This window comes from Cuculus canorus, chromosome 21 (genome assembly GCF_017976375.1).
Source record: "Cuculus canorus isolate bCucCan1 chromosome 21, bCucCan1.pri, whole genome shotgun sequence".
NCBI classification, from domain to species: Eukaryota; Metazoa; Chordata; class Aves; order Cuculiformes; family Cuculidae; genus Cuculus; species Cuculus canorus.
Genome location: NC_071421.1, coordinates 5,773,606 through 5,800,326, shown reverse-complemented (window position 1 = coordinate 5,800,326; position 26,721 = coordinate 5,773,606). Strand labels below are relative to the sequence as shown.

Below are 26,721 nucleotides of genomic sequence, written 5' to 3'. Positions count from 1 at the left end.
AGAAAACAAAATATCACCCACACAGAAACATCAGTTTGATACGCATACAGATCAGTGTTTCATACGGCTTGACCTTTCTCAATATTTCATATAGTTTAGCCAGATTAACTTTTAAGTCTGGCCAGTGCAGTAAGCAGTGCAGAAGAAATGCCCTGATTTAAGTCACAAGCAGCAAAAAAAGTTCAGTAAACAACCCTGCTCAGGGCTAATTACTGCTTTAGGTATTAGAAGTCCAGCCAGTGCTGAGTAACTCCAGTTGTGTGATCACCCTACCATCTGTCTCTAACAGCAACTGTCATGGTTTTCCTGCTGCAAAATAAGAGTTCAGCTCCTCCTTTTTGTTTCCTATGCTGTGTGCAATGGTGGAGATGCGCTTCAGCTGGGTTGGGTTTTAATTTTCCATTCCTGTGCCATAATTCCTTGTACAAGAAAGTTTTATTGAGGTACTTCTCTAAAAGGATCAGAAAGTGATAGCTGAAAAAGAACCTTACCAAGCTCGATGTTCTGAGATGTATCGGCTGTGTGCAATGCTGCCTCTTTGCCTGGTTTTAACGTCCCACTAATTAGCATTCCTTTAACATAGAACTCAAGCTCACAAGGCAGTAAGTTACAGATTACCACCGTAGGCAAGAGATAAATAGTATGTCCAGGCTGTCTGAAAATCTGCTTAGCACTGTCAGAAAATATGTTGGAAGGCATGTAATCCGGATAATTCTCTTTCTTTATAGCCACACAAAACCTGCAAAGGCAGACACATATAAGAATTTAGGAGAATAATTTAACCCTGTCTTTGTGTAACGCACTAAATCCACAATGCACTGTAACATAAGGACTGACAGCAATACTAGCATTTAGAATTGTTCTCCACAGGATCAATTTGGAGTTGATTACAAGTTATTTTCTCTAATCATTTTCCCTTTATTTACTTTCACAGTATTTCATTTATCAGAAGAAGATAACACAGCTTACACAAAAATAATTAGATCTTAATTACCTGAAAAATCGGCTATTTTCAGACTCCATCGAGTGACACTCTCGCTTGCTGCTACACACTTCTGCCGTCTTCTGAACATTAGTCCAATGAATTGGAGCCTTACAAAAAAAGACTCCCATCCCTTTTGGCCTGGCTTGCAAACGCCAAGATGTAAGATGTAGTGGAATAGCAAAGGAATCACCTGGCATAACTGCTGGAAGAACTACAGGCTCTGTAACCAGAAAAGAAAATACACATATCAGAACACGCCCTTTTACCCAAAACCATATTTTCAAATACTAAGTCTCAAATGGTTAGAACAACATACTTCATTTTAACATGAAACACTAGCTACTCTATTTACATTTCAAACATCAGCCCTATTAATAATCTGGCAGCCAACAAATTCAGAAGTGTAAATCTGAAACTGGAAACAGACTAAAAACTTGCTGAATTCAAATTCTCTTTCCTTGGATGCTTAGTGAAAACACTTATTTCAAAAAGACCTCATTTATTACATTTTGGGTACATTATCAGCGTATCATTACAAGCCTAGACTGCGCCTCTGCATGCTAACACCTGAAACCTTCTCAACTAAAGATACAACATTCTGCAGATTCTCAGCTTTCCCTGTTTACCTGAAAAATAAGGAAAAATCCTACTGGGTTCTCTAGCTTACCTTGCTGATCATTTTTCTCCTTAACATGACTCATTTCCCTTCCAGGAAACTGTACATTGCTGTTAACTGTTAGGAGCAGAGCTGAATCCTCCTGGGGAGGAAGCTAAGGATTCCCCATAGCATGGAAGGAAAATACCACCACTTACTGTCAGGAGCGGAAGGGCTGTCTAGTCTCAGTTCCATTGGTGTTTCCAGCTTGTTCTTCACAATCAAGGCTGAGCGCACTGTTATCACTTTCCGAGCACTACCTTCCATGGTAACTTCAAATACCACACGAACTGGAGGCAATGAAGAAAACTGGAAGATATTTAAAAGCATTAAAAAGCTCAAATAATGTTTATATCTAGAAGAGGGACACCTCAATTTTGAAGCGGTAACTGCTGGAGTGAAAACTTGCCAGCTGAGTCCAGCCACAAGCAACACCTAAGGCTAAATAATTTCATAACAGGGATATAAAATCTTGTACCTTCTCCTCAAAACAGAATAAAAGTAACTCTGAAAAAGCAATTCGAAACGTTACTAACTCCATTATCTTTTCCAAAACACAGGTTCAAATAAGAGCAATACAGATCCTAAAGGAACACTTTATACCCTATCTTACTACTACATTATTTTATAAATTCATGGAGTTCGAGTCCTAAGCATTAAATAATTAACAGTCATTCATCATTTCAATCAGTCACAACTAAAAAATTCACTGGAGGATTCTTAAAATATTCAAACTTAAGTGACTCGGCTGTCCCCTACCATGGTGTTTTATCTCTTACATTACACATTGCCACACCAATCCTCAAAACTACATTTTATATGGGTTCACATGCTGGAATTTAAGACCCGTTCTTCAAACATCCATTTAAACTGGTGAGGAATGGCAAGTTATGTTAAAGATTTGTTCTGATTTGAAAGTTTGTTTTGTTTGCCTGCCTTCTGTTTCCTTTCTATTGCAAAGGTTCTAGAAGGGTGGAAAAGCCAGTTCACTTGTAGAATTACACCAGTCTTATTTAAGTAGATCTCAAAAAATAAAAATATATACTCACATAGACTTGTGGATGTATTATATTTGTTCTACTTATTGGGCTTCCGAGCTGGGAGAAAAGTAAACAAGAAAATTAAAGTTGTTCAACTTATATTACTCTCAGTTGTAATACAGAACATTATTACAGAAGAAAAAACTAAACACTTTCATCACTTTGTGTTTCAGATCTTCGCTACAGCTTGGAAAGCACATCAGAACTATATTAGCAAAACCTGTTTGTAATACAGCTTTAAAAACAAGGGATGCTGAAGGAAGAAGGTTTGTTGAAAATAAAGAAAAAGGCTACAGAAGATGTTCCTGAATAGCAATTCTCATCAATTTGCATCCTTTTCCTTCAAGAATCAAGCTACAGAGAGAGATGAGGCTTTTTACGCTTCAATATGAAAACATCAGAAACAACTCAAGTTGGAGACTGCTGTCTCTTGTCAGCAGTATCATGAAATTATAATACCCTACTATACGAAAAAGACCTCAACTTTCAATTTTTCCAGTGCTCAACAATTTTCAGTAGCCAGTCTCAAGACTTAACTACTTTTGAAATCCACAAGATGATTTTTATCATCGAGCCTCAACCCCATAGCCTGCTGATTATTACAATTGCATTTTTCCTTCATGACAAGTATATTTTGTTGAAGCAGCCACATATTTCAACAATCGCTAGGCTTACAGGAAATTGCCAGTGTTGTTTATTTTAAGAAAATGAAACACATGAAAAGCATTCCTGCAAGAGAAGAAATAAAAAGAGCTGCTGAAATGCTGTGCTGATTTAAAGCTCAGTCTCTGTGAATCCATGACACTGTCGCCAATATATTAGTTCTGTCACTGGAAGGTTTTTTTTCTTAAGCACAGAGGAACTGCTGACTGCTCTGTTCGTGGTTTTGTTATGTATAAAATCCCCAATGAGGAACTCAGCACCTCCAGCGTCTCTCAATCAAAGCTAAATGGAAAGAGGACAATCTCATACAGCAGCTGCTTTAACATCAAAATCCTGGAGACATCACTACTTTTCAATTACATATTCTACTAGAACTAACACTCAAAATCAGAACTTACAGTAGAAGAGGATGAGTTCTTATCCGGTGCAGCATAGCGGAAAAATGTTCCAACTTTATCTACAGATACAGGACTGACTTCTTCCCAGCCATTTACTCTCACTTGCAGCTGATGAATTCTTAAGTCATGCGTGTGCCTACCAGGTTAGAGCAAGTTAAATTACTATTAAGGGCTATTATACACTGTAAACACCAAACAGTTCAAACCAAGAACAACTTCTGGATACTAAAAAAACAATCTCTCTGAAGCGTTTAAAAAAACCAAGTGTCTCAGGAGTTTTTCCATTTCATGGATAAATAGATCAGATTTTATGTCTGTTTAATTGTTCCACCTTCCCTAATGAACATACAGAATTACAGCTATGTCCTATAAGCAAAAATAACAGCATGATACATGTTCGTTAACAAGTTCTTCTAGTTCATAACATTGATAACACTTATGCTCAGCAATCAGTGACTCTCCCCCTAGACCTTCACAATAAAGGACATATGATTTGCAATTGAGGCCCTCAAGTCTTTCTAAAAGCTTCCAATGATCCAGCTCAGATCTAGGAACGGCTGCCACCAATAGCAATCTGTGCTGCTCACTAGTCAACTGGCAATTTCACTCTGTACATGAGCTTTAAATATTTAAAAACATTAACAGTTTTTTTTAAAAATCCACTTTTTATGTGAAGTCCGCTCACATCCTCACAACTCTGATCCTATGTGTTCCATACAAGAGTGTGTCAAATCACATAGAATCATAGAATAGTTCAGGTTGGAATGGATCTTAAAGATCATCCAGTTCCAACCCCCCTGCCATGGGCAGGGACACCTCCCACTGGCTCAGGCTGCCCAAGGCCCATCCAACCTGGCCTGGAACACCTCCAGGGATGGGGCAGCCACAGCTTCCCTGGGCAACCTGGGCCAGGGCCTCACCACTCTCATCGTGAAGAAATTCCTCCTTATGCCTAGTCGAAATCTGCCCCTCTCCGGTCCTATCACCACAAATCCTTGTGAACAGCCCCCCTCCAGCTTTTCTGTAGCCCCTTCAGGCACTGGAAGGTCGCTCTAAGGTCTCCTCGGAGCCTTCTCTTCTCCAGGCTGAACAACCCCAACTCTCTCTGCCTGTCCTTGCATGGGAGGTGCTCCAGCCCTCCAATCATCTTTGTAGCCTCTTCTGGACCCATTCCAACAGTTCAGCATCTCTCAGCCTGGTCCCCTCACCTGTGTCTGAGTTTCCCTCTGGCTTCAAATTCAAAAGGAATCTCTTCCCCAGTGATAACTTCTTGCCATTCACTGACATTATGGGCATCATCCAGCAAAGTCCCATTTTCCCCAGGAACCACACCTGGACTCCCGCTGTGAGACAGTGCAGCCCTGGGAAGAGAATCACAGCATTTTACAAACTGACAAACTGATTATGTCAAGTAACAAACACATTTATCCTGCTTCGGTCTACAGAAGTTGTGCAGTAAATACATACACGTCATGAACAGATCAGATCGATTCTCAAATTTAGTTGGGTTCTTAACTAAGACAGACTGGGAGTGGCTGATGTTTCTCTGCATCAAAACAGAAGCACTCAAGAAAACAAGGTTTGGCTGACATGCTCAGAAGCCAGACAAACGTTGCTGGTGATGCCACAACAGCTCCTTACCGGGTAGGTGTTGTAGTTAGGGTAGCAAACCACAGAGTGCATCCAGTATGATTTCTCAGAGCAAAAGGAACAAACGGCTGCCTGCGCTTTGGAGTCTTCATTTCAGCTATAAAACAGAATAAAAATTTGGCTAACTGCTTATGAAAGAAGTATTTATCAGATGCTAATGTAGCATGAGACAACATCTGGAGCACAACAATCTCCACTAACTAAAGAAAAATTGATTGAAGAAACAGGGTAACAGATTACCAAAAACATTTAAAGATTTAGTAACTATTATAGAAATGGCATAAAGCAAACAGAAAAAACACCCCCACCAGGAACTGAGTCTAAGCTACATTTTCTTTTGTTTCGTCATATCAAGTCTTATAAATAAAATCCTCCAGCTATAATTAACAAGTTGTCCAGGGAAGTTGTGGCTGTCCCATCCCTGGAGGTGTTCCAGGCCAGGTTGGATGGGCCTTGGGCAGCCTGAGCCAGTGGGAGGTGTCCCTGCCCATGGCAGGGGGGTTGGAACTGGATGATCTTTACGGTCCCTTTCAACCCAAACTATTCTATGATCCTATGTAGAAAACTTAACTAAAAATCCAATTATCATCAGTAACTTTTCACGTACAACCAAATACCCATTAAGTTCTAAACACATATATACTTATAATTAAGATTTATGTTCTGTTTAGGGTGACAATTGCAGAATTATCTAGTACCCTCCTTAAATGGGACTTTTATACTTAAAGACTGAACAAATAGAAATAGTTTCCTATGCAGGGTAAAACCTAGTAAAAAAAAAAAACACGGAAAAGAATCTGAATGCAAGCAAAGGTAATCTGGTTCTGTTAAAGTACTGGGGCAGCAAAACCCAGAATAAGAAACTACACCTACCACGTCTCACTTGTTTAAAGTATGAACTACTAACAAGGACAAGTGTTAGACTCGTCTCCCTTACTGCAGTACATCATATCTGCAAAAATACTTGGTGTGTCTGGACAGAAAAAAGTCCTGTCAAATTCCTGTAACTACTTAAAAAGGAAGACAAACAGCTGCTCCCTGATGGCACACACCTTTTTGTATGAAAGGAGTAGAAAGAAGGCGCACACAATAAATCAGATGCTTAAAGAAAAGGCCAGACAGAAACAGAATCCATCCCACAGAATTTGTCTGCAGTCACTCCAAAGGCTGATCCCACATGGAAGCGCTTCACGTTCAGAAACCCATTCACCCACCACACCACGTGTCTAACCAAGAACTTAAGCAGAGGCTCACAGAGCAGGAAGGGATAGCGCAGGGTGAGTAGGTAAGTTTTTGAAGGAGTTCCTGATGATGCCATACAACTGCCTTCCAAATTGATGACAACAAATTGCCATCCACCACACGGTGTCAGCGGAGACTGAAATTGGATCTCTCAAAAAATACAGAGAAAGTTCTTTCCAATTAAATGGCAAGAAGACGAAATTCTTGAAAATGAAAACTCTGATTTTTGCCAACCACAAATAAAGCAATGTTTTAAGTGTTGAGCTTGTCTTTATACAATTTCCTGTCTAGCTCAGATTCTACAAAATTACAGCCCAGAAGCTGATTAAATTTTTACTCTGGCATTTAATTGACTGACAGTTTATTTTTTGATACAGCTGAAAAAGAATTTTTGGGGCTATTGCCTGACTTTCAAAAAAGATAACAATGTAAAAGTTGCATTTTGAGGGTACTGTCAGAAAATAAAGACTACCATTAGAAGGAGAGTTTTTTCATAACTCATGTAGTTGCAACACCCACTAAAAGCCAAGCAATGCATACTAAGAGGTTTTGTTGTTTTAGTTTTTTTCCCTATCAGAAAATCTTCCTGAAAAATTCGTTTGGTCTAAATACAGAGGCCAATTTACCAGCAAGCCACACATACACCACAGCATTTATTGTACAAGAGCCCTCCAAAGAAGGCAAAACCTCTTGTCTCCCTCTGCTGTACAGTACCTCTAGCATAGATCTGATGCTCTAGGTTAGTCAAACTGGCTGTACTCCTAGTTCTAAGGTAGACAAGAGGAAGGCCTGGCAGACAGGAAAGACAAAGTTAGCAGGTAAGAAAACACAGAGAAATACAGGCAGACTCTTCCCCATCATGCATCAGGAAAGATACAGAGAGTCAGCAGCATGCAATCAGTGTCTGACTCGCTACCCGTTTGCTTACTCTAAGTTGGCGTTTTGAGTCACTAAAATTTCTTCCAGAAGTAGCACTGGGAGAAAAGAAGCTGAACGGACCTGACACATGTCAAGAGCTATTACTTAGAGAGCTGTCGCATGAATATAACAGCATTTTTTCCAGTCGTTTAGGTCTTTGAGGGTACAGAAAGAAAAAAAATCACCTCTGAACTGTACACATCTCGAACTCCACGCTCTTATTTAATCTTTGCAGGATAGTCACTCATTGGCTGAAGGTGTGTGACAAAGAAAAGGAAGCAGAGCTAAAAGTGCAAAGCTCCCACTTGAAGCTAAGTAGCTAGAAAGGTTTTTGTTTTAAAGAACTTAAGAAAATCAAGCAAAAAATAGCATTTTTGTCTTTTTTTTTTTTGTCAAGTATCTCTAACAATTCCTTGTAAGCTATGAAGACCGAATACTTATGTTCGTAATACACTAAACAGATGATTGTGTGTCTCAGGACCGTTTGAAATAAGTGTGATTAATGAATATCATACTCTGCCCAAAGCATGGTGGATCCACCGAAGAACCCATCCAGTCTTCTGAACTGATTACATCCACTTCTTTCTCCTGTTTACAGTAATCTTCCATCCATGACTGCTTGGTAGATGTGTATTGTTCTAGAGGAACATAAGCATAAACACTAAATGTCTCCAAGGTGGCAGTAAACAAAGTAATTACAAAGTGTGGTGAAGTTTTTCCCCTTTAGTGGCAGAAGTTCTACCTCACTGCTGTTTCTATGAGCCACCTACACAAGTTAGAGGCAAACATCTAACTTGTTTGCCTAACAGAGGCAAGAAATCACAGCAGTGTCTTCCAAACCCAACATTTTCATATTCTGAAGATTTGGGGTTTTTTTTAACTTTCAGTGGAATCCTGTGTTCAGTGGAATCTTGCAAGAACTATCACTAAGGAAGCACTTAACCTAAAATGTTTCCATGCTAGAAGCAGTTTCTAAGATATTTTTTTCCTTTAAGAGGTACACGCACATTCCCATATAAATATCAAGGCATCAATGGAGTCCTCTGGCATAGCTTTAACCACAAACCAGCCTTACTACTTGTTATCACTAGTATTAAAAAGCATCATAGGAATTCTTGGGAATCATTGATTTGCATCTTTTCTTCCTATGCTGGCTCCCTCTTCCTGCCAACCCCGCAGGCCTTGTGGGAGAAAGGAATGGATACTGAAGGAACAAGGAAGGCTGTTCTGTCACATTTGCCAGATTATCATTTTACATCCTTTATTATGACCACCAAACTATTAAGGTTTGCATACCAAACAAGCGACAATATTTCTGTGAAATGTACACCATCACTGGCTCACAACACAGAAGCTTCCATGAAGTTCGAGTTAATGATGAACACAATATTTTGATTGCCCGAGGTAGGAATTGACAGCTCAGGTTTTCAGAGCTGACAGAGCTGAAATGAGTAGCTCCCCACTAGACCTGTCAGCGTACTGAAAAATGATGAACTTCTCAGAATATTCTTAAGTACTGTGGAGTATGGAAAGTTCTCCACGAAAGCATGTTTCTGATTAAAAATAAATTTCAAATAACAGATGAATTTGATAGAATTCAGATGACCAGAAAACGAATTCCTACTGACCTCTAAAACATGCAGCTCATGTCTTCACACTTGACAGTATCTGATAAAATACAGGCTGCCTAAACGCACACCTGTGTACAATACAATATCACGTGAAGCACGCGGAGCCTTGGGCCAGGTCTGTCTCCCTCCATCCACAGACACCAGCAGGACTCAATTAGAAACGCCCGTCATTTCCAGTGCAGTGAAAACTAGACTGCACGGCGATGCTCTCGGGGAATATTCCGACATACCTATGAAGACGGAGGTAATGTTCACATCCAAACGGTGTTTAGCCTTTACTTCCAGCTTCAGTCGGGAAGGGTGGAGGCGGCTGGAAGCTTGTTGTTGCCAAGAAACCGAACACGGCCATGGCTCAATAAATGGCTCCCAGCCTGAGAACAAACAGAAAACGTGTATGACACATTTGAAGGCCACAGTGGAATGCTGTTTACATAGCTAAGTATTTAAAAATGCAACTTCAATAATGCAAACCTTTACTTCCAATGAACTCGTAAGCCTACAGATTTCATTTAGTAGCTAATACAAAGCTCCTCCATTTGAACCAGAGTACATAACATATAGGGGCTTGCAAAAATATCTTAGTTCCGAGGAAAGCATTCAAAGGCAAATCAAAACAATTAAATACTGAAAAAGAGAAGTGAATATACAGGCAGCATTTTACCTCACTGTCATGTTTTGGATAATCTTTTTACATCATGGCATTTGAAAATTCCAGCGTAACTTTCATATCAGCAATCTCTCTACTTCCCACATCCCTCCATCTGACACCCAGTTAGGATATCTTGTCTTATCCCATGTTCTCTCTCTCTCACACAACCAGGATCACAAAAGTCAGCCTTTCACATTCCCTAATGTGACTTTCATGTTGAGTGAATTTTGGCCACTGGAGTAGGAAAGGCTGTTTTCCTAAACTCAAATAAAGAAAACAACAACCTCACAAGTATCTCACCTGAAAGCTCACGATTGTAATAATCTCCAGAGAGGGTGAAATGAGCGTAGCCTTCAGGGTTGGCTCTCAAATGTTGGAGAAAATTCAGACCTGCGAAACCAAGTGAATGTTATACGAATGTAAAACAAGCGAGTTTCCTGATTTTGTGAACTGTTAGGTAAGCAGTGGAAGGTTTTGTCTTGTCTTTTAAATGGAAATGGTACAGACAAAACCACAAAAACCTTACAAAAAAAACCAAAACAAAACCACCTAAAACCAAACAAACAAAAAGAACCCACAAAAATAACAGCCCCCCCCCCCAACAATCACTACCACCAAATCACTGTCAGTTGAAATTTCTCACGTCCCAAGAAATCAGATGGTGGTGCTGAACATACACAGTAACCAACTGGAATTTTCTGTGACTCACTCAGCAGAACAAGATACTCACGCGAAAAGGTTAACTCGGCAAGGGGAACGTCACAGTCCATGCAGTCATCAATGAAGCAAATGCATATACTTTCTGCTTTGATTTCAACTCCAGAGATGAACTGAAAAGGCACAATTCCCTGGCTGTCTCGGCCAGAAGAGGTCAGGGAAACAGATTTCAAAGGTTCAGCATTCTTAAATAGCCAACTCGCTGCTTTTTTCAAGTCACCTTAGATAAAACCAAACAACCCATGAATCACAACCTAATTTGTCAATTAATTGTACTTATTTAAAAACATACAGAAGCAAACTAATTCCCCCCTCACTTAAGTACAAGACACCAAGAGTATCCTGAGTGCATTCTATTTAATAACATAAATAAGAGATGATTCTCAACAAATTGGTATTTTCTAGGAATAAGAAATGCATTTTGAAGTTAGCAAAACGAATGGCAGTATAATTAGTCTGTACTGATACTATGAATGCCTATGAGTTGGAAAACATGACAGTGATAAAGAAGAATCAATTCTGTTAAAGCTTCATCTTCTCTTCATGTATTTCATGTAGAAGTAAAACACATGATTCAAAAAAGAGAGAGAAGAACGCGGGCTCTAAAGAAAAAGAGATGGACAATAGCAAGAAATAGGTAATACCATAACAGAAAAAAAACAGCAAAACAACCCAAACAAAAACAGAATCAAACACCCCACATGTGACATCCCAAAAGTCAAGAAGAATCTTTGAGGGGTTGGTTCCAAACAGTAGTTGGTTCCAAACAGTAGAACATTGAAATGAGAATGCTTATAATTATACGCCAACACAGAGCCAAAGTGAAGAAGAGAAGGGAATGCTGCTGGTGCATCAGCTGTCTTGCAGTCTGAAAACATTAACTTCATAGCAAATGAGGCACTATGAACAATCTGCAAGGCTAACTAAGGATATTTGAGGTTACCTTGGCAGATCAGGAGAGCTTTACGACAATCTTCCATACTGAATCCCAGCTCCTGGAGGCGAGCCAGCTGCACTTCTGTAATTAAACAGTTAACCAATCACAAACCTTTGACAGTTACCTACTTGTTTCCTTTCTAAAATTAAGATATATCTGTATGAAAAATGCTTTGTTTGAGATTGCAACTGTGGAAAAAGCATAGAACTCAGCACTGCTTTTACAAAACAAAACGGAAAAGCCATCACATTCACTATCTAAAATACAGGGCCTCATTTTTGTGCTCCTGCAGGAAGCCAGCGTAACCCCCCCAGTTTTGGTTGGGAGTAACTTTTTCTTTTCTGGTAAGCAACCCTTCCCTCACAACACAATTACTTATTTACTGTGACCTCCCCACACAGTTCTCAAGTGTGGTAGCAGAGAAGAAAGGCTTTTTCACTAGGGTGTCCTTCCTGATTATTGTCAGGCAGTCTTTCTGACCACACCTGATCTTTAGTTTATGAAAAAGCAATGTCACCCAAAGAAAAGATAGCAAGACATGAAGAGATAACTGGTAATTGCCATGAAGAGATAACTGGTAATTGGGATGCTTCCCACTTCACCATCAGTTCAGTGAGTCTGAAGAGGTGTTCCCTCTTTAAAAATTTTCTACCTAAAAAGTATTCCATCGCGATGATATAAAAATGACCAGCAATGCTAAATAAAACTCAGTATAAACTAACCCACTGTCATATTACAAGCAGACCTCCTGCAAATCTTTTTTTTTACAGTATCATCAGTATAACGCTATCATCAAATAATCAAAATCAATGAAGAGTTTTACACAATGAAGATATCAACACCTTTTGTGTTTAGCATACCATCTAGCTTCACACTGCAGATATCTCCTTTAGATATAAGAAAAAGGCTTAACTCCAAGAGTTAAAAACGTACCAAGAACAGGATCCAGCACACGTTTGGCTACCTCTGTGTTTCCATGCGGCAAGGAAGAAGCCTCATTGACCAGCGCCGAACTAGGATTAGCAGTATTTTCAGCAGCTGATACAGCTGAATCGGGCAAAGCTGCGCTTGTCTGCTGAGGAATGGACTTTGCAATTGCCAAGAACAATTGAACATCATTGTAAGACAGCCTGATATCCAGTGCTTGCAACTGAATCTAAATGAAAAATTAAAAAATAAGACCCAGTTACCCTTTTCTACGTATTTTCTTGTATACTTCAGACATAGAGAAAGCTTTTCCCAAAAGAAGTCCAAATATAATATTAAAATCTGATGATCAGATTGTTTTAAAACTCCAGTAGTAAAATTACCAAACTGGTTATTAATTACAAACAACCAAAAGCATTAAAAGCACGTATCAGTTGAAAAAAATCACCTTTGGTATAATGGTAAAAAGAATTATCTAAATAGATTTCTCTTCTAATAAACACTAACAATGAGATACAGAAAATAAATCTTTTTTCTTTCCATTATTAGTAATTAACAAAGATGTCCTAGATGTCTACATTATCAATCTACTTTTTTTTCTTCCCACTATTAATCTCTATAATATATCCTAGAAATACCTCCTTCGTTACCACTGAGAGCACTTTCCGCATGCTTGTTTCTTTGCTCTCTGCACTTCAGGAGAAAATTAACTTATTCTTTTCTTACACATTGGAAGGTGTTCTGTTGAATCCTTCAGCATAATAAAATCTATGCAAAACCATGATCTAGTATTCTCTGTTGCACAGAGCTTTAGTCGGGCCTTTAATGTTACCTCTAGAATAGGAGGAAAATCTTCACTGTTGAAAGCATCCAACAGTCCTGAACCACTGGGGTAGGAAGCATTCCCAATGAGCTCCATCTGAATTTGTACTGGGTCAATAATTGACAGCGCGGTCTCTTGCTCATTTCCTAACCGGCATGAAAAAACCTGCAAATTAAAAATGTTTTTTTTAAAAGAAATTGGAACCAAGAGAACAGGCCTGGCAAGAGCCTTGACATCAAACACTATCACGAATCATGAACTACAGCCAAACCGTTCTCTACAGACAATTCCTTTGTAAACTTGAAGATAGCAGAGATTGAGAAATCCAGATGATTTATTCCAGTGCCCAGCTATGCTGTGAAGTTCAGGAAAAGATTCTGATATGCAACCACATATTCCCTTTACAGCTAAACTTAACTCCATTACTCCTCCTATTAGATCTGGAAAATGCTTTGTTCTTTGGTTTTCAGTAACCATTTAGGTTTTAACACATCTCTGCACAGCCTCTTCTTCTGAGAAAATTCTTTGAAACTTTCCCAATACATCATGTAACCCTCAATTCCAAGTATTCTTGTTGATCTTTTGCCTGATCCAGTGGGAGCTGTCCCTGCCCATCATGGGGTGGGGTAACTGGATGATGTTTAACTGGTCCCTTCCAACTCAAACTACTCTACGATTCTATCATCTCCTCTCAATTGTTCAGAGTTTCTTCAGCTCCGTTTCCCCAAGGATGACCACCACACTCCAGCCATAGTCCTACTTCGCTGAATAAGACACAAGGATCACTTTGTCTGTTCACCTCAAGTCAGTTATGATTACAGCTTGCAGGTCTTTGCTGACCACATCGGCCTCTGCCTACCCAGTCACTCCTCAGCTTTCAATTAATTTGCCAGCTTAGGGCTGGAAGTTAATTAGTAACTAGGAATATTTTGAGATTACAGTCAAGCGTTTCAATGTCTTAACAGAAATGATATAAAACTATTCTTAAAACTGCTGTAGAATGACAGCTTTTGATGAGGAACTACCGAACGTCAAAAATCATGTACGGACTACTCCTGTTGTATAGATATTTACAGCAATGCATCTTCTTCACAAGCACTTTTAATCTTAAATGTTTTACAAAAGCCAAGTTACTTCTTCTTACCTCAATGCCAAACAAACTACCAGAGAAAGGACGATCTAACAGCTTGGGCTTGTAAGTGAGAACAGTAGTCCCCTTCAAAATAATTGCGTTGGTATCAAAACAAGACATGTCTTCAACAACCACAAATTCAGTCCCTTAACAAAACAAAATGCCAAATAATTAACAGTGCAATTAGAAATACCATCAAGGTATTTTATTTAATCATTTGTAGCAGGTTTCTTGATTTTCTGTCCTTTAATGAATCTGTTTTTTAAACTACCACATGGCTTTTAGTCTGATAAGCTCCTAAAAAAGCACTAGAGAAGAACACGTTTACCTGTCACATTAACCTTAACTTCCAGTTGTTTCTCTGCAGACACAGGCAGTGATGAACGTTTTGTAACTACTCCACTTTTCACCGTTTTGGGAACTACAGCTACTTCACTGCTATAAGTTCGCTGCCGGGGAGAAGGATGATTTTCCCGCTTTTTGGTGTCTCCAGGAGTATATAGAAAGTCATGAACAAGTAACAACCAGTCAAATATCAGAAAGACACGAAGATTGTTCAGAACCACTGTGAAACTGGAGGAATCCTTAGTAGACCTTTTACGAAGAGAGAAAAACACGTGAACTTAACATCTTACACATATTTACAATGATGCAGAAAACTATCGGTATCTAGTGCGTAAGAACTATATGAAACTTTATAGGGATACATGTAGTTTACAGAGTGTCTGACCTTTAAAATACATACATATATTTAAACAGATTGCAATTCATCAAGTTGCTGTACTCACAGAAACCCAACTGATCTTAAATGCATGAATTCTAAACTGAAATGGTGCAAAAGATTAATAGAAAAACTCTGCGTAACAAGAAATCAACTTCTAAAGGCTCCTTCACTACATTTACATTAGTAATACTAATTTGCAAAATGTCAAGTTTTAAAACTGACCTTATTATTTTTACATCTGTTCAGCATCAAACGTAACGCACTGCATGTGAAATTTAGACCTGGCTCTATATTCCTCTAAAATATTAGACTTACAATGCGTTTCCTCTCACACCCTGACAGCATTTTGCAGCACAAAAAGTTTCTTTGTCATTCAGAAAAAATGCTACCCTTACTGAACTTTTAGCATCGCATTTCCAATATCTGACTAGGAGGGATGAAAGCGTACGGCTTCGTGATCTCGAATACCAATTATATTTGGTCACACTAACCGGAAAATCATCTCTAAGTGCTTCAATACCATGAAACAATTTTACATCCAAGACATTCTGAACTATAAAAATCTCCAAAGAACTGCAATTCCTTTGTGAGAGGCAGCCAGGCTGCACTGCTTCCAACAGCAAAAGCCTTTAATGCTCCCTGGCTCTCCAGGGTATTTCCAGAAGTCGTGAGCCAGTGGAGCACTATCACTGAGCTCTGCAAAAGTTCACATCTAGTGCCAAGGATGCTCTCACTGGTAAAAACCTAACACGTGCTTATGGGGCTATAATTTAAAAACCTAACAGTTGGGAAGAAAATGCTGGAAACTACGACTCCTAAAGCAGATGAGGCTACACCGTGCAAACCGATCCTCCTTTCAGGCAGATACTGGATCAACAAGTACACAGGAACAATTATTTTTGGTAAATGCTATGGCTTTTCAGTTTTATTCAAATCAAAATCCTGGTGTCTTTCTGAACACAAACATTATGTGCTTAAGACTATCACATGTTACCCAAATCTTTGCAACAAATTTCTCCCAATTATCTAAAGTTGGCTAGCTTGGGGTTTTTTATGAACAAATGTCTTTAACATTTTCTACTGGGCTAAAAATAGCCTATCAACTTTTTCCAATGTGACTTCTGCAATTGCTTCAGCAGGCATTGATCTTAAAAAAGAGCTAGAGAACTGACTTTGGTCAGTAAGCCTCATCAAAAGTTAAAGCAACATCTCCAGCCATCATAATTCACCTTCGTTTTTGGTAGTTAACACCATGCTGCTACAGGGAAATATTGATATTGTGCTTTTTATTCATGTTTTCAATATTAAATTACAACAAAACAGATATCCACTGTGAAGGCTTTAAGCATTGCAAAGAATTGGGATAAGGAGAACAGGGTAGGATAGAATACAGAGGAGAATGTACATATTGTTTTTTGAAAGAGCTGCCACTTCTGTATTTATTTATTTGATTCTCTCAGAAAAGGCAAGTATGACACCTACTGGAAAACAGCTTTTGCACAACGTATTACAAATTCTATAATATGGATTTATGTAAACACACAAGTGAGAGGCCAGACTTCTCAAGCTACAGGCACTACTGATTTTAATAGGCCAAAACTTCATCTAATACATTAACAAATGCAAATCTACATTGCAACGAGGGGAAAAAAATAATCCAACAACACCCAGTTATTTAACAACTGCGGTTTTCAATCTATCAAGTACCAACCACCCCAAAAATATCTTCAGATTTAAATATGATGCCAGCAAGTCTATCTACATCAGTAACAGCTGTACTAACACCAAGAAAATCCTGATTGAGGATGTCATTATCAAAAACAAACAAATCCCAGAACTACCAACCTGAAGTGCAATTCAATCTGGATCGCTCCTGGACTACTGGTATTCTTCGATGACTGGAAGATGCAATTGAACACATTCGGAGTGCCCGACTTCTGCCCAGCGTAACGGGTGTCAAATGCCATCATGGAATGAGAAACCAAATTTACAGACTTCGTTCCATTTGAAGAGCTTTCAAAAAGCAACTTGGATTTTTTAAAATCAAACCTAGGAGAATAAAAAGCAAACCAATACATTTAAGAGTCTTGGAGCTCATTTATTCCTAGAAGTCACTTGTTTTAGAAGTATGCATAGTGTAGTGCTACTATCTCTCATTTTCTTATTTTCTAAAACAACTATAATCACATCTCCTATCACAGAGATAGAAAGTAGATCTATATTTTATGTAATAATCATAGAATCATAAAAGAGTTTGTGTTGAAAGGAACCTTAAAGATCACAAGACTTTCCACTGATACAGAACCTTCCAGATTTAAAAAAGAAAACAAAACAACAAAATGATACAGCAGAAAACTATGGGGTTTTTTAAGATTAGCTTTCAACATTTTCTTAATTACAATACCATTTGTCTTGGGCAAGACAACTGACTAATGAACTGTGATTTCAAGGACAACTTGAAAGACACATATGGTACCTTTTGAATGCCGTAGTTCCCTTTCGTCTCTCACATCAGCTGAAACACTGAATTTGGACTCTATTTAAGAAACCCTATTTCGTTGCATTATTAAAACATAATTTCATGTCGGATTTTAACCTGTCCTATAATCATCTAGATTAGTAAATTATTTAGGATAAGATATTCAGTACCTGGCTAAAGAGCTGCATCCATCTTTTCCCTTTGGATCCATCAGTTCCAGACTTACATTGACCATGTCGATGAGGAATGACATAGAAGTATAGACTTCTCCACTCAAAACTGTCTGAAAGTGGAAAACAACAACATTCTTTTAACAGCAGCTGTTTAACTTTCATTCCCAAATTAAAGGCTGTTATTTCGGGCCAATGCAAACAGCTGTGGGTCTTTCTCCTTCCAAGAGTTTTATTAACAATAGGTGGGGGAAAAAAACCTTTATATTTCACAACAGCGCTGCCTGCAACTTGAAAACTGTCTAGGAATCCATTTTCACACTGCTGTTCTACAGCTTCTTTGTTCTCAAACAAAATGTTGCTGCTGTTGTTATCTTCCACAAGAAACCAAACAGCCAACAACTATTTCAAACTCTTTCAGGCACCTTCTACTATTCAATCAGATTTGTAGTTTCTGAAATGTTTTTTGGTTTTTTAAGAAAAAGAGTTTTGGTGAAAAGCCTGACATGAAGAGCAGAGATGTATTGGCAGAACTTTGCCCTTTCTTTCCTCAGATCTCAAAGAGGACTCTAGATGCTTCCCAGCATAATGTTTCCCCCTGTTGTAGTCACATGTTTGCCTCTTAAGCAAAGATCAAAACATATTCAATGCTTAGAAGCCCCACAAGAACAAGGACAAAATGTTCAACATTGTTCAACAACTTGGCTTCCCAGTAATTACAGTAAATATTGATTATTTCCAGGTGCTGCCCACACTCTTCTTGAAAGGACAGTATTTGACAATAGGCAAACAGGTGATACCTGAGAACCTGCTCTTCTTTCAGGTTTATAGGACAAAGAGAGGACTTTTTACCCAGTCATAAGCATTCCACAATCTCATAAGTGTTTGGGAATATCAAAGATACCACGGAAAAAAAATAATCACTCTGCAAATGATTACAGGGTAACCTTCAATTCCCTCTAAAAAGCTCCATTCAAAAGGAAAAACCTTAGGCTTGCTAACGTACCAATCGTGTATGCAACAGCCGCTAAACTCAGCTACTTCGTGGGGGGAAATGTATAGTTTTCATAGATCTGTTAACTTTCTTCCCCACCAATACATCTCAGCAAACCTAAACTGAACTCATACAGATCAGCAATGACAGCTGTTTCTCACATGTCTCTTTTAAGGAACACAATCTCGGAAACATGGAGCAATCCTAAGGGCAGGCCACACCTGAAGGGATAACAGCATTGCTGAATTCACAGGAGCATCTACAGACAAGAAGGCTCCTTTGCTATTCATTTACCTGAATTTATTTGTTTTAAATCTACTTGGTAAACTACAAGAAACTCACAGATATTTCACTTAATGAGCAACCCCCCCAAGACATTCCCAGACAGAATTTCAACTGCATATAGTTCCTCTTACATGAATTCTTGGATCCTGTAAATCGTAAGGCCGCATGAACTCCTCTATAGGCTCCCCAAGGTTGTTTTCCAGCAGCCCACGTATCAGTTTGTACTTATTCAAATCTAGCGAGCAGTGAACCGAGGACAAATTGCCATGTATCGAGATGTCTGCAACTGCATGACTTAGCTCTCTACAACAAAGGAAAACACTTCAGTATTTCAAGGTGCTATAACACAGCAGGAAATGCTTTAAAGACACAATAAAAGGCATCTAAAACAGTGGCTTTAGGCTGACAGCATAAAGAGATCCTGTTTAGATAAACTCACTTGTCTAAGTTTCTCTCTACTTGTAACTTCAGCCTGAAAGGCTCTGTTAACAGGCTTCCTCCCGTCTGCCGCACGAAATAGGATGGAAAGCTCAATTCTGCACTTGTACCTTCCACCGCCTTTGAATAATCTCTCTGATATCTTTCGGCAGCAAATATGTCCATGTCCTGCAGATCAACCACAATGCAGTCTAAAAGGCAGATGTGATCCTCTACAAAGGGCACAGGCAGAGAACACATTAAGAAAGACCAAAAAAAGGATCTGTACAAAACCAACACAACACAATTTTAAAAGACGATTAGTCTCTCCTGAAAGTTATTCTGATTATTACCATCTTTTTCATCCACACTCATCAACACTCGTACCTCCCAAACACCAAGCTCACTCACAGGTAAACGTAAACGCTTGAGAATCCAACTACACTCTTTATATGTCTGCAATACACATCTCAAAGCATCGTTCTTCCAGAAACTGAACTACAAATCCCCAATCGTTTAAGCTGCAAAAATCAACCTAGGAACTGAGAAGTAATTTCTTTTTCAATCTACAATCTTTAGACCCAGAGCCTTACTTTTTCAGTGCCACATAAGACATAAGCAAAACCACACTGCTTTATTTTACAAGGAAGAAGAGCTCAATGGCATTTCTCCTATTTATCACTTACCTGGGCTGTCAGGGTTTGGCACAATAGGTAGTTTTGATTGCTGCCCTTGTTGCTTACTCGATGTATTCGGCATAGGCTCACTCTTCAGCCTAGAAATGTTTGTTCCTGATGATTTTTTCATGAATAAGCCTTCCATCGTTACTTTTGATTCATCAGCACTTGTTGTTTTCTTCATGCTATGTTTTGGGGTTCCCAAAGGAGATGAAAACTGAACAGAATCCTGCTAATGAAAGTAAGTTTCTAATTAACAACACACTTTATTTAAATTCTAAGGAACCAATACACCAATGTTCAAGCTGCAACAAGTTCCTGTCTAAAATCTAAATATTTTATTTGAATGCCACTATCTTTTCCTGTAGAAAGATGGCCAATTTTTTTCCTATAACCTTAACAGTAGAAGATTTTCTTTTAAAAAAGTTTATTCTCTTTATAAAAAAAAGCATATTTCAGCAACATTTCCAAAAATCTGTGAAATCTTTCAATCAAAAATTATTTCAGAACCAGTGGACTTTGCACAGAACAAAACAAAAAACTTCATGTAAATGAAATTAACACAAAATAGAGGGGTGAGACTGCCAGGATATCATTTTCACACTGTAGCATATATATTATTCATTATTTAAAGCTGTTTTTCAGAACATCTTCAGATGACGAAAACAATATATGCTAGGATTTCTGCAAGATCACGCCAGCAACTTAGAATAGGTGAACAAAACCAGTTCTATATATGAAATTGTTATTTTATGCACTTTCAACACTGCAGTTGTCATACTAAAAGTGTCCCCAAATTCTTCTGCAGTAGCTGGGTTTAAAACCAGAATAAATTCCTCCCCTCATTGTTCAGAAAAGGTAAGAAAAGACAAGTTCATGTATATCGATGCACAACATCTTGGACATCTACCCATCACATTTCCAGTGGGCATCTTATGAGCTTTTCCAATGTCTAGCATCGCAAACCAACAATTATAGTTCACTAGTAAAACAGTCACATCAACACCAGGAATTTAGTCTCCCAAACCCACGCGCCTGGTGGAAAAGGTTTACACACTACCTTTACGCTCTGAAGCCAATTTCAGAGTTGATTTAGTTTGTCGTGATTTAACTTAGTTAACCTCATGTTCCAGTTTTGCTCAGATCCGCAGGGCCTGACGGATCACAATCTGCCTTCAGTGATCCACGGCCCCGATCTCTGGGATCACTCGCTTCACTCGCGCCTGCAGCACTGTTACTATCCTTTCCCAACTCAGCTTCTCGTGTCACCATACAATCCTTGCCCATAAACTTTCCCTTCTGGTTTAAATTATTAATCTTATTTGTGTTAAGTGAGTTTTAATTATCATCTTTGGAGAAATTCCCTGCAGCCACGATGAAGGATTTTAAGATTAGAAATTTGAAGACATTTACATTGAAATTTACACTGTAAAGACAAGACTTTAAAGTACATGCAAAGAAAAACCACATCATCCACAAATGTATAAATTTATGCAATAAATCCAAATCAACAGCTCCTCAGACATGCAAAGATCACACCACACCAAATTTAAAACCAGTTCTTACAGAATTCAGCAAAGTCTTTAGAACACAAATATAATTTTTAACATATAAAAGAACATTTAAAGTGCTAAATTCCATAAGAAAATTCCCTTTTTTAAAACAAAAGAGGAGCACCTGAACACCACTATAAAGATGTGAGATACCTCAAATAAAACTGGATTCTTGTATGCATTGCCTTGTAAAATCAGATCCTCAAAAACAAACATAGGACAGATGAAAAATGAAAACAAAAACAAAGAAAAAAACCCCAAACCCCCTCCCGATCCCATTTCAAACCCCAAATTCCTACAGTGCTACATAAAACAGAATTTTAAAGTTGAAACAAAATTACTTTACATGCATCCTAAACTTCTAACATTAATTTAGGAATCTACCACTCATAAGCCTTTAAGCATCTCAGCACACCAGAGCACAGAAGACAACTCAATACTACAGTCCAGTATTTCCTTACAGTAAAGACACCGGTAGATACAAACCCGATGGAGGTAGGAGACATAGCACAAAACTGCTGTAACGATTTAGTCCACCTGATTTCTGCCCCCTTTAAAATGGAATTAGGGGGTTCCCAGAACAACCACCCGATTTGTGGCATACAGTAGATACAGAAAACCATCCAAGATTGATCATCCTTACGCCAAATTTTGTGGCTGCATCTCACAACAGCAACACCAACTATTCCCTGTCCTGCGCCTACGCCTTAGCTTCACGCAGATCAGTGTGTTCAGCAAGTCTCAGCCAACACAGATCTCTCCTTTCTGCTACTCGCACTGCTGAAATGTTACTTGCAAAGGAGTTGAAGGAGGTACTAAAGAGGGTTTGCTGAAAGCCTGTTAAGCTCCCACGTTCAGGTGTGCACCCAGCTGGCTCTTGCTTCCCAACAAGGCCACTTCAAGGGAATTCACCGGACAGCCTCCCCTCTGCTCTGAGAGCCTCAGAAAGCAAACCCAGGTACTGTCACAGAGGCGAGTAGCTGGGTACAACCTGATCCAGTACCTGAAGGGGCTACAAGAAAGCTGCGGAGGGACTGTTTACAAAGGCTTGTAGCGATAGGACTGTGGGCAATGGGTATAAACTGGAGAGGGGCAGATTTCGACTAGGCATAAGGAGGAATTTCTTTACCATGAGAGTGGTGAGGCCTTGGTGAGGTTGCCCAGGGAAGTTGTGGCTGCCCCATCCCTGGAGGTGTTCAGGGCCAGGCTGGATGGGCCTTGGGCAGCCTGAGCCAGTGGGAGGTGTCCCTGCTCACCGCAGGGGTGTTGGAACTAGATAGGCTTTCAACCCAAACTGTTCTATGATTTCCCAGCACAGTGGCACAGACTGTTCCACTATGAATAGTATAAAGCAATACATGAAGTAAAATATAAGAATCATTCACCCCTTTGATATAGAAATAAAATGCATAAGGATTAGAAAAACCACAAGCTGCTAAGTTAAGAAGTAATGTTCTTACCTTGTTTTTTAATGAAAATGTACCCGGCATGCCCGCAAACAGGAATCTGTTCTTGACCTTCAGCTTTCCAAGATTAGCTACAATAAGACTATTTGACTTTGAGCTTTCAGGTATGAGCAGCACAGGAGCACCAGCCTCAATATCAAGAAGAACTCGGGAAGCTCTTTGTGCTTTATCTCGTACCTGGGAAGAGGCAAAATTAATTAAAAAAAAAATAAATACAGGAAGCGGGTGATGATTTCACACTGATTTGAACTGAATTCAGGAACACTATAGTTTGATTTGCAAAATTACGAAGTGATAAAATTTTATACCAAAAAAGGAACCCAAACTCTTGTTTTAATATATGCAAGTATTAACAGTCTTTCTTCTGAGAAGAGACTTCTTAAACAAGACTACTACTGTTAATGATACTGATCACTCCCACACTAGGTTTTGTACACAATAGGCTATGGTTGTCATGATTATTTATATACCCTACTGTGCAGAAGTTGAGCATCTGCTTTCCTCAGTCTACCAGCCATCATTCTTAATCAAAAGACACACACCTGAGTAGAACAGAAAGTTCTCTTCAGGTATTGTAACCAGCTGGTGAACAATACAGGAAAACACAAGATAAAATCTGTTTGTCCAGTATCACAAAGACAAGAAAACACCTGTATCGGTGCAATCCAGGTGCCAAAGCTTTAAGTAATATACAGATTTGGTATTTAACACTTTCAAACAGCAGCGGGATGGTGCTAAGTAAGGTCTCTTCATATTCATCCTGCAGTTAAGAATCTTCACTAACATCAGAACTCTAAACCCTCCCATCATTTCAACTCTCTGACTTGATGCCATGAACATAAATTTTATACTTCATCTCCACTTCCAAAACCAGGCTGGGAAAGAACAGAAAAACCCCAGACATACCGTTTGTCCTTCAATTGCTGCTCTTTGCCGCCCCAAGACATCCTGAAGCTGAGTAAAATGTTGGATGAAAGACACCACCTCTGCCTGGAAACGCTGCGTGTGCACGTACTGAACAGATGCCATGCGCAGAGTGACACAGATATCACACTCCCTCTGTAGCAACGGGTCTGGTCTCCCATACCTACGAGAATGGTTGAAATATAGCTTTTTAGCTATATATTCCACACAGTGCTAGTCTATATTTTTGCATTCAAAATAATATAGAGGATTTAACTGATGTTCACAGCATATAAATTAAAACTCTGCCAGTTATAGATACAAAAAATGGATATATACTAAGTATTTCTAAATGACATGTATTTAAATGCTACTCAGTGTTAATTAAGCCAAGGGGAAAACTCTACATTTGAGATGTACCTCTGATCTCTACATCAAAGAGATACACTTTTAGTAATTTTATATACCCGAACAGTGGCTTATAAGTTCAGTACTTTACTACATCATAATATGGAGACTCAACCCTGAATCAGTGTGCTGTTACATTTGAAATTCATTCCATAACAACTGGACAATTTCCTATCCGATTAATTCCAGTGGGTGGAGGAGGGGGTAGAAAACCATGAAACATCACAGGGTAAGAATTACTGCTTTACACAAAGCAGAGGAACTTCAAGAGCAAACAAACCCAAACCCTTAATTCCAAAATTAAAAAAACTAATATTTTATCTTGGAACAAACTACAACCTTTCAAGAACAGCATTAGAGGGAAATAATAAACTATTTTTCCTGACTAGGCATATACATTGCAAGGCAAAGAAAAGGTAAAAATTGTACATTTATGACTGAAAATGTTCAAATTCACATTTAAGTCACAAGCGTCCAAAGCAGAATCAAGCAGACCTGACTGCTGGGGGTTTGATTTTGGGGGGATTGTTTGGGTTTTGGTTTGCTTTTTTGGGGGGTAGAGTGTTAATATTGAGTAACAAGAAGTTAAAATTCATACTTTAGGACTTGGAAAATGAGTGCCTCTTCACCACTTGTAGTGAAACGTTCTCTGTAGAATTCTCCATGAGCTGTAAGGTCACTTAAGGACAGACTTCCAATACTTCCTTGCAGGGCTAAATCTCCCTCTGTGAAACAAGACAGACTATTAGGATCCTCGAATACAGATAAGTTGCTAAAACCCAAAAGTTTTTATTAGTGGGATGAACTCATTACCAGTAATTAAATAAATCACATCCAATTAAACAGTAAACCTCAAATTCAAAATTCTTCCTTCTACAAAGATTATATTAACCCAAACATAACTCTATGCTTTACATACATAATGTGATCACACAGCTTTGCTTTGTGAAAACTTAGAACACTATTTCCCCTCTAAAACACAGACAATCATTCTGCTCTGTGAAAGAAAAGTGTTAAAATCCTAGCCAATCTCAGCAAAAGTGATCAAGGGTTTGATAGCTGGGAAGAATGTGGAGAAGAGAAGGCTCCAAGGAGATCTTATAGCAACCTCCTAGAACCTGAAAGGGACCTACAAGAAAGCTGGGGAAGGACTGTTCTCAAAGGCTTGTGGTGACAGGACGAGGGGCAATGGGTATAAACTGGAGAGGGGCAGATTTAGACTGGACATACGGAGGAATTTCTTCACCATGAGGGTGGTGAGGCCCTGGCCCAGGTTGCCCAGGGAAGCTGTGGCTGCCCCATCCCTGGAGGGGTTCCAGGCCAGGTTGGATGGGCCTTGGGCAGCCTGAGCCAGTGGGAGGTGTCCCTGCCTATGGCAGGGAGTTGGAACTGGATGGGCTTTAAGGTCCCTTCCAACCCAAACTATTCTATGAATCTATGATTTAAAACCAAGCCTGGAAAAGCAGAGGAAAAAGCAGTGGGAAGAGAACGTGCATCTTTCCCAGGAACTAAACACACAAAACCCCCACCAAGCACCAAAAGAAAAGCATTTAAAACCCCCACTCTAGTGCACACCTCATTTATTTGAAACTGCCCACAACCTCAACCCTCCCACCTACTCACCGATCACTTCCAAGTGAGCAGCGAGTTTTGACACACTGGCTTTAGCAAGCTCACTAGTTGTCTTATTCAGCACGAGCGATAAAGAATGGACCTGGTGAAACAAAAAGGATTAGGCTGGTATTAAACAATATGACTTCATAGCTGGAACGTCTTGTTAGTTTGTTTTCAAGACAACTGCACTGTGACAAAAAACGGCCAACAAGAATTATCTGATTGGGAGGCACCGGAGATATGCAACTTCTGGCTTCCTTGCTGGAACATTAGGGGGTCTCCCAAGCAACTAAGACTGATCAGGTCACCCACAAATCCTAGCACTAAACCTTTATCATTTCCCTTTCAAGGTTTGTAATTTTTAAGTTAGACTGCAGGACCTCTGGGATATAAAAGTATACACATATATGCAATATACACTATATATAAATATACTTTTTTTTAAAACAATACATGTTTGTACATACATATATACAGCCACAGATGTACATATATTTATAAAAGTATATTTTTTTAAAGTAAAAAATAAATAGTATGTAGAACAGCACAGTAACAATTTCAGGTCTTTTAACACCAAAGCATCCTTATCATTTAAGAAATCACATTTAATCTGTGCCTTGTGTTATCCAGAGGAAATAACAGTCACTGCCCACAAGACTTACAC

At 39.0% G+C, this 26,721-nt stretch overlaps 1 protein-coding gene across 4 annotated transcripts in view; it reads right to left on the bottom strand.

Moving 5' to 3' along the window:
• VPS13D (vacuolar protein sorting 13 homolog D) overlaps positions 1 to 26,721 on the bottom strand; it is a 104,734-nt gene that overhangs the window by 57,162 nt on the left and 20,851 nt on the right. The window contains exons 22-47 of one of the 4 annotated variants that reach the window (XM_054085804.1): positions 26,067 to 26,157; positions 25,042 to 25,168; positions 24,039 to 24,219; positions 23,127 to 23,309; positions 20,123 to 20,345; positions 19,459 to 19,669; positions 19,151 to 19,322; positions 17,741 to 17,853; positions 16,937 to 17,140; positions 14,696 to 14,961; positions 14,380 to 14,513; positions 13,245 to 13,400; positions 12,419 to 12,641; positions 11,492 to 11,566; positions 10,562 to 10,768; positions 10,132 to 10,221; positions 9,413 to 9,553; positions 8,067 to 8,189; positions 7,348 to 7,422; positions 5,383 to 5,488; positions 4,950 to 5,102; positions 3,742 to 3,877; positions 2,690 to 2,737; positions 1,799 to 1,949; positions 995 to 1,205; positions 492 to 739 (exon numbers count right to left, since the gene is read on the bottom strand). In XM_054085804.1, the coding sequence (XP_053941779.1) occupies positions 492 to 739; positions 995 to 1,205; positions 1,799 to 1,949; positions 2,690 to 2,737; positions 3,742 to 3,877; positions 4,950 to 5,102; positions 5,383 to 5,488; positions 7,348 to 7,422; positions 8,067 to 8,189; positions 9,413 to 9,553; positions 10,132 to 10,221; positions 10,562 to 10,768; positions 11,492 to 11,566; positions 12,419 to 12,641; positions 13,245 to 13,400; positions 14,380 to 14,513; positions 14,696 to 14,961; positions 16,937 to 17,140; positions 17,741 to 17,853; positions 19,151 to 19,322; positions 19,459 to 19,669; positions 20,123 to 20,345; positions 23,127 to 23,309; positions 24,039 to 24,219; positions 25,042 to 25,168; positions 26,067 to 26,157 (4,048 nt within the window). The remainder of the gene's footprint in view (positions 1 to 491; positions 740 to 994; positions 1,206 to 1,798; positions 1,950 to 2,689; positions 2,738 to 3,741; positions 3,878 to 4,949; positions 5,103 to 5,382; positions 5,489 to 7,347; positions 7,423 to 8,066; positions 8,190 to 9,412; positions 9,554 to 10,131; positions 10,222 to 10,561; positions 10,769 to 11,491; positions 11,567 to 12,418; positions 12,642 to 13,244; positions 13,401 to 14,379; positions 14,514 to 14,695; positions 14,962 to 16,936; positions 17,141 to 17,740; positions 17,854 to 19,150; positions 19,323 to 19,458; positions 19,670 to 20,122; positions 20,346 to 23,126; positions 23,310 to 24,038; positions 24,220 to 25,041; positions 25,169 to 26,066; positions 26,158 to 26,721) is intronic. The other 3 variants (XM_054085805.1, XM_054085807.1, XM_054085808.1) reach the window with 3 other exon arrangements.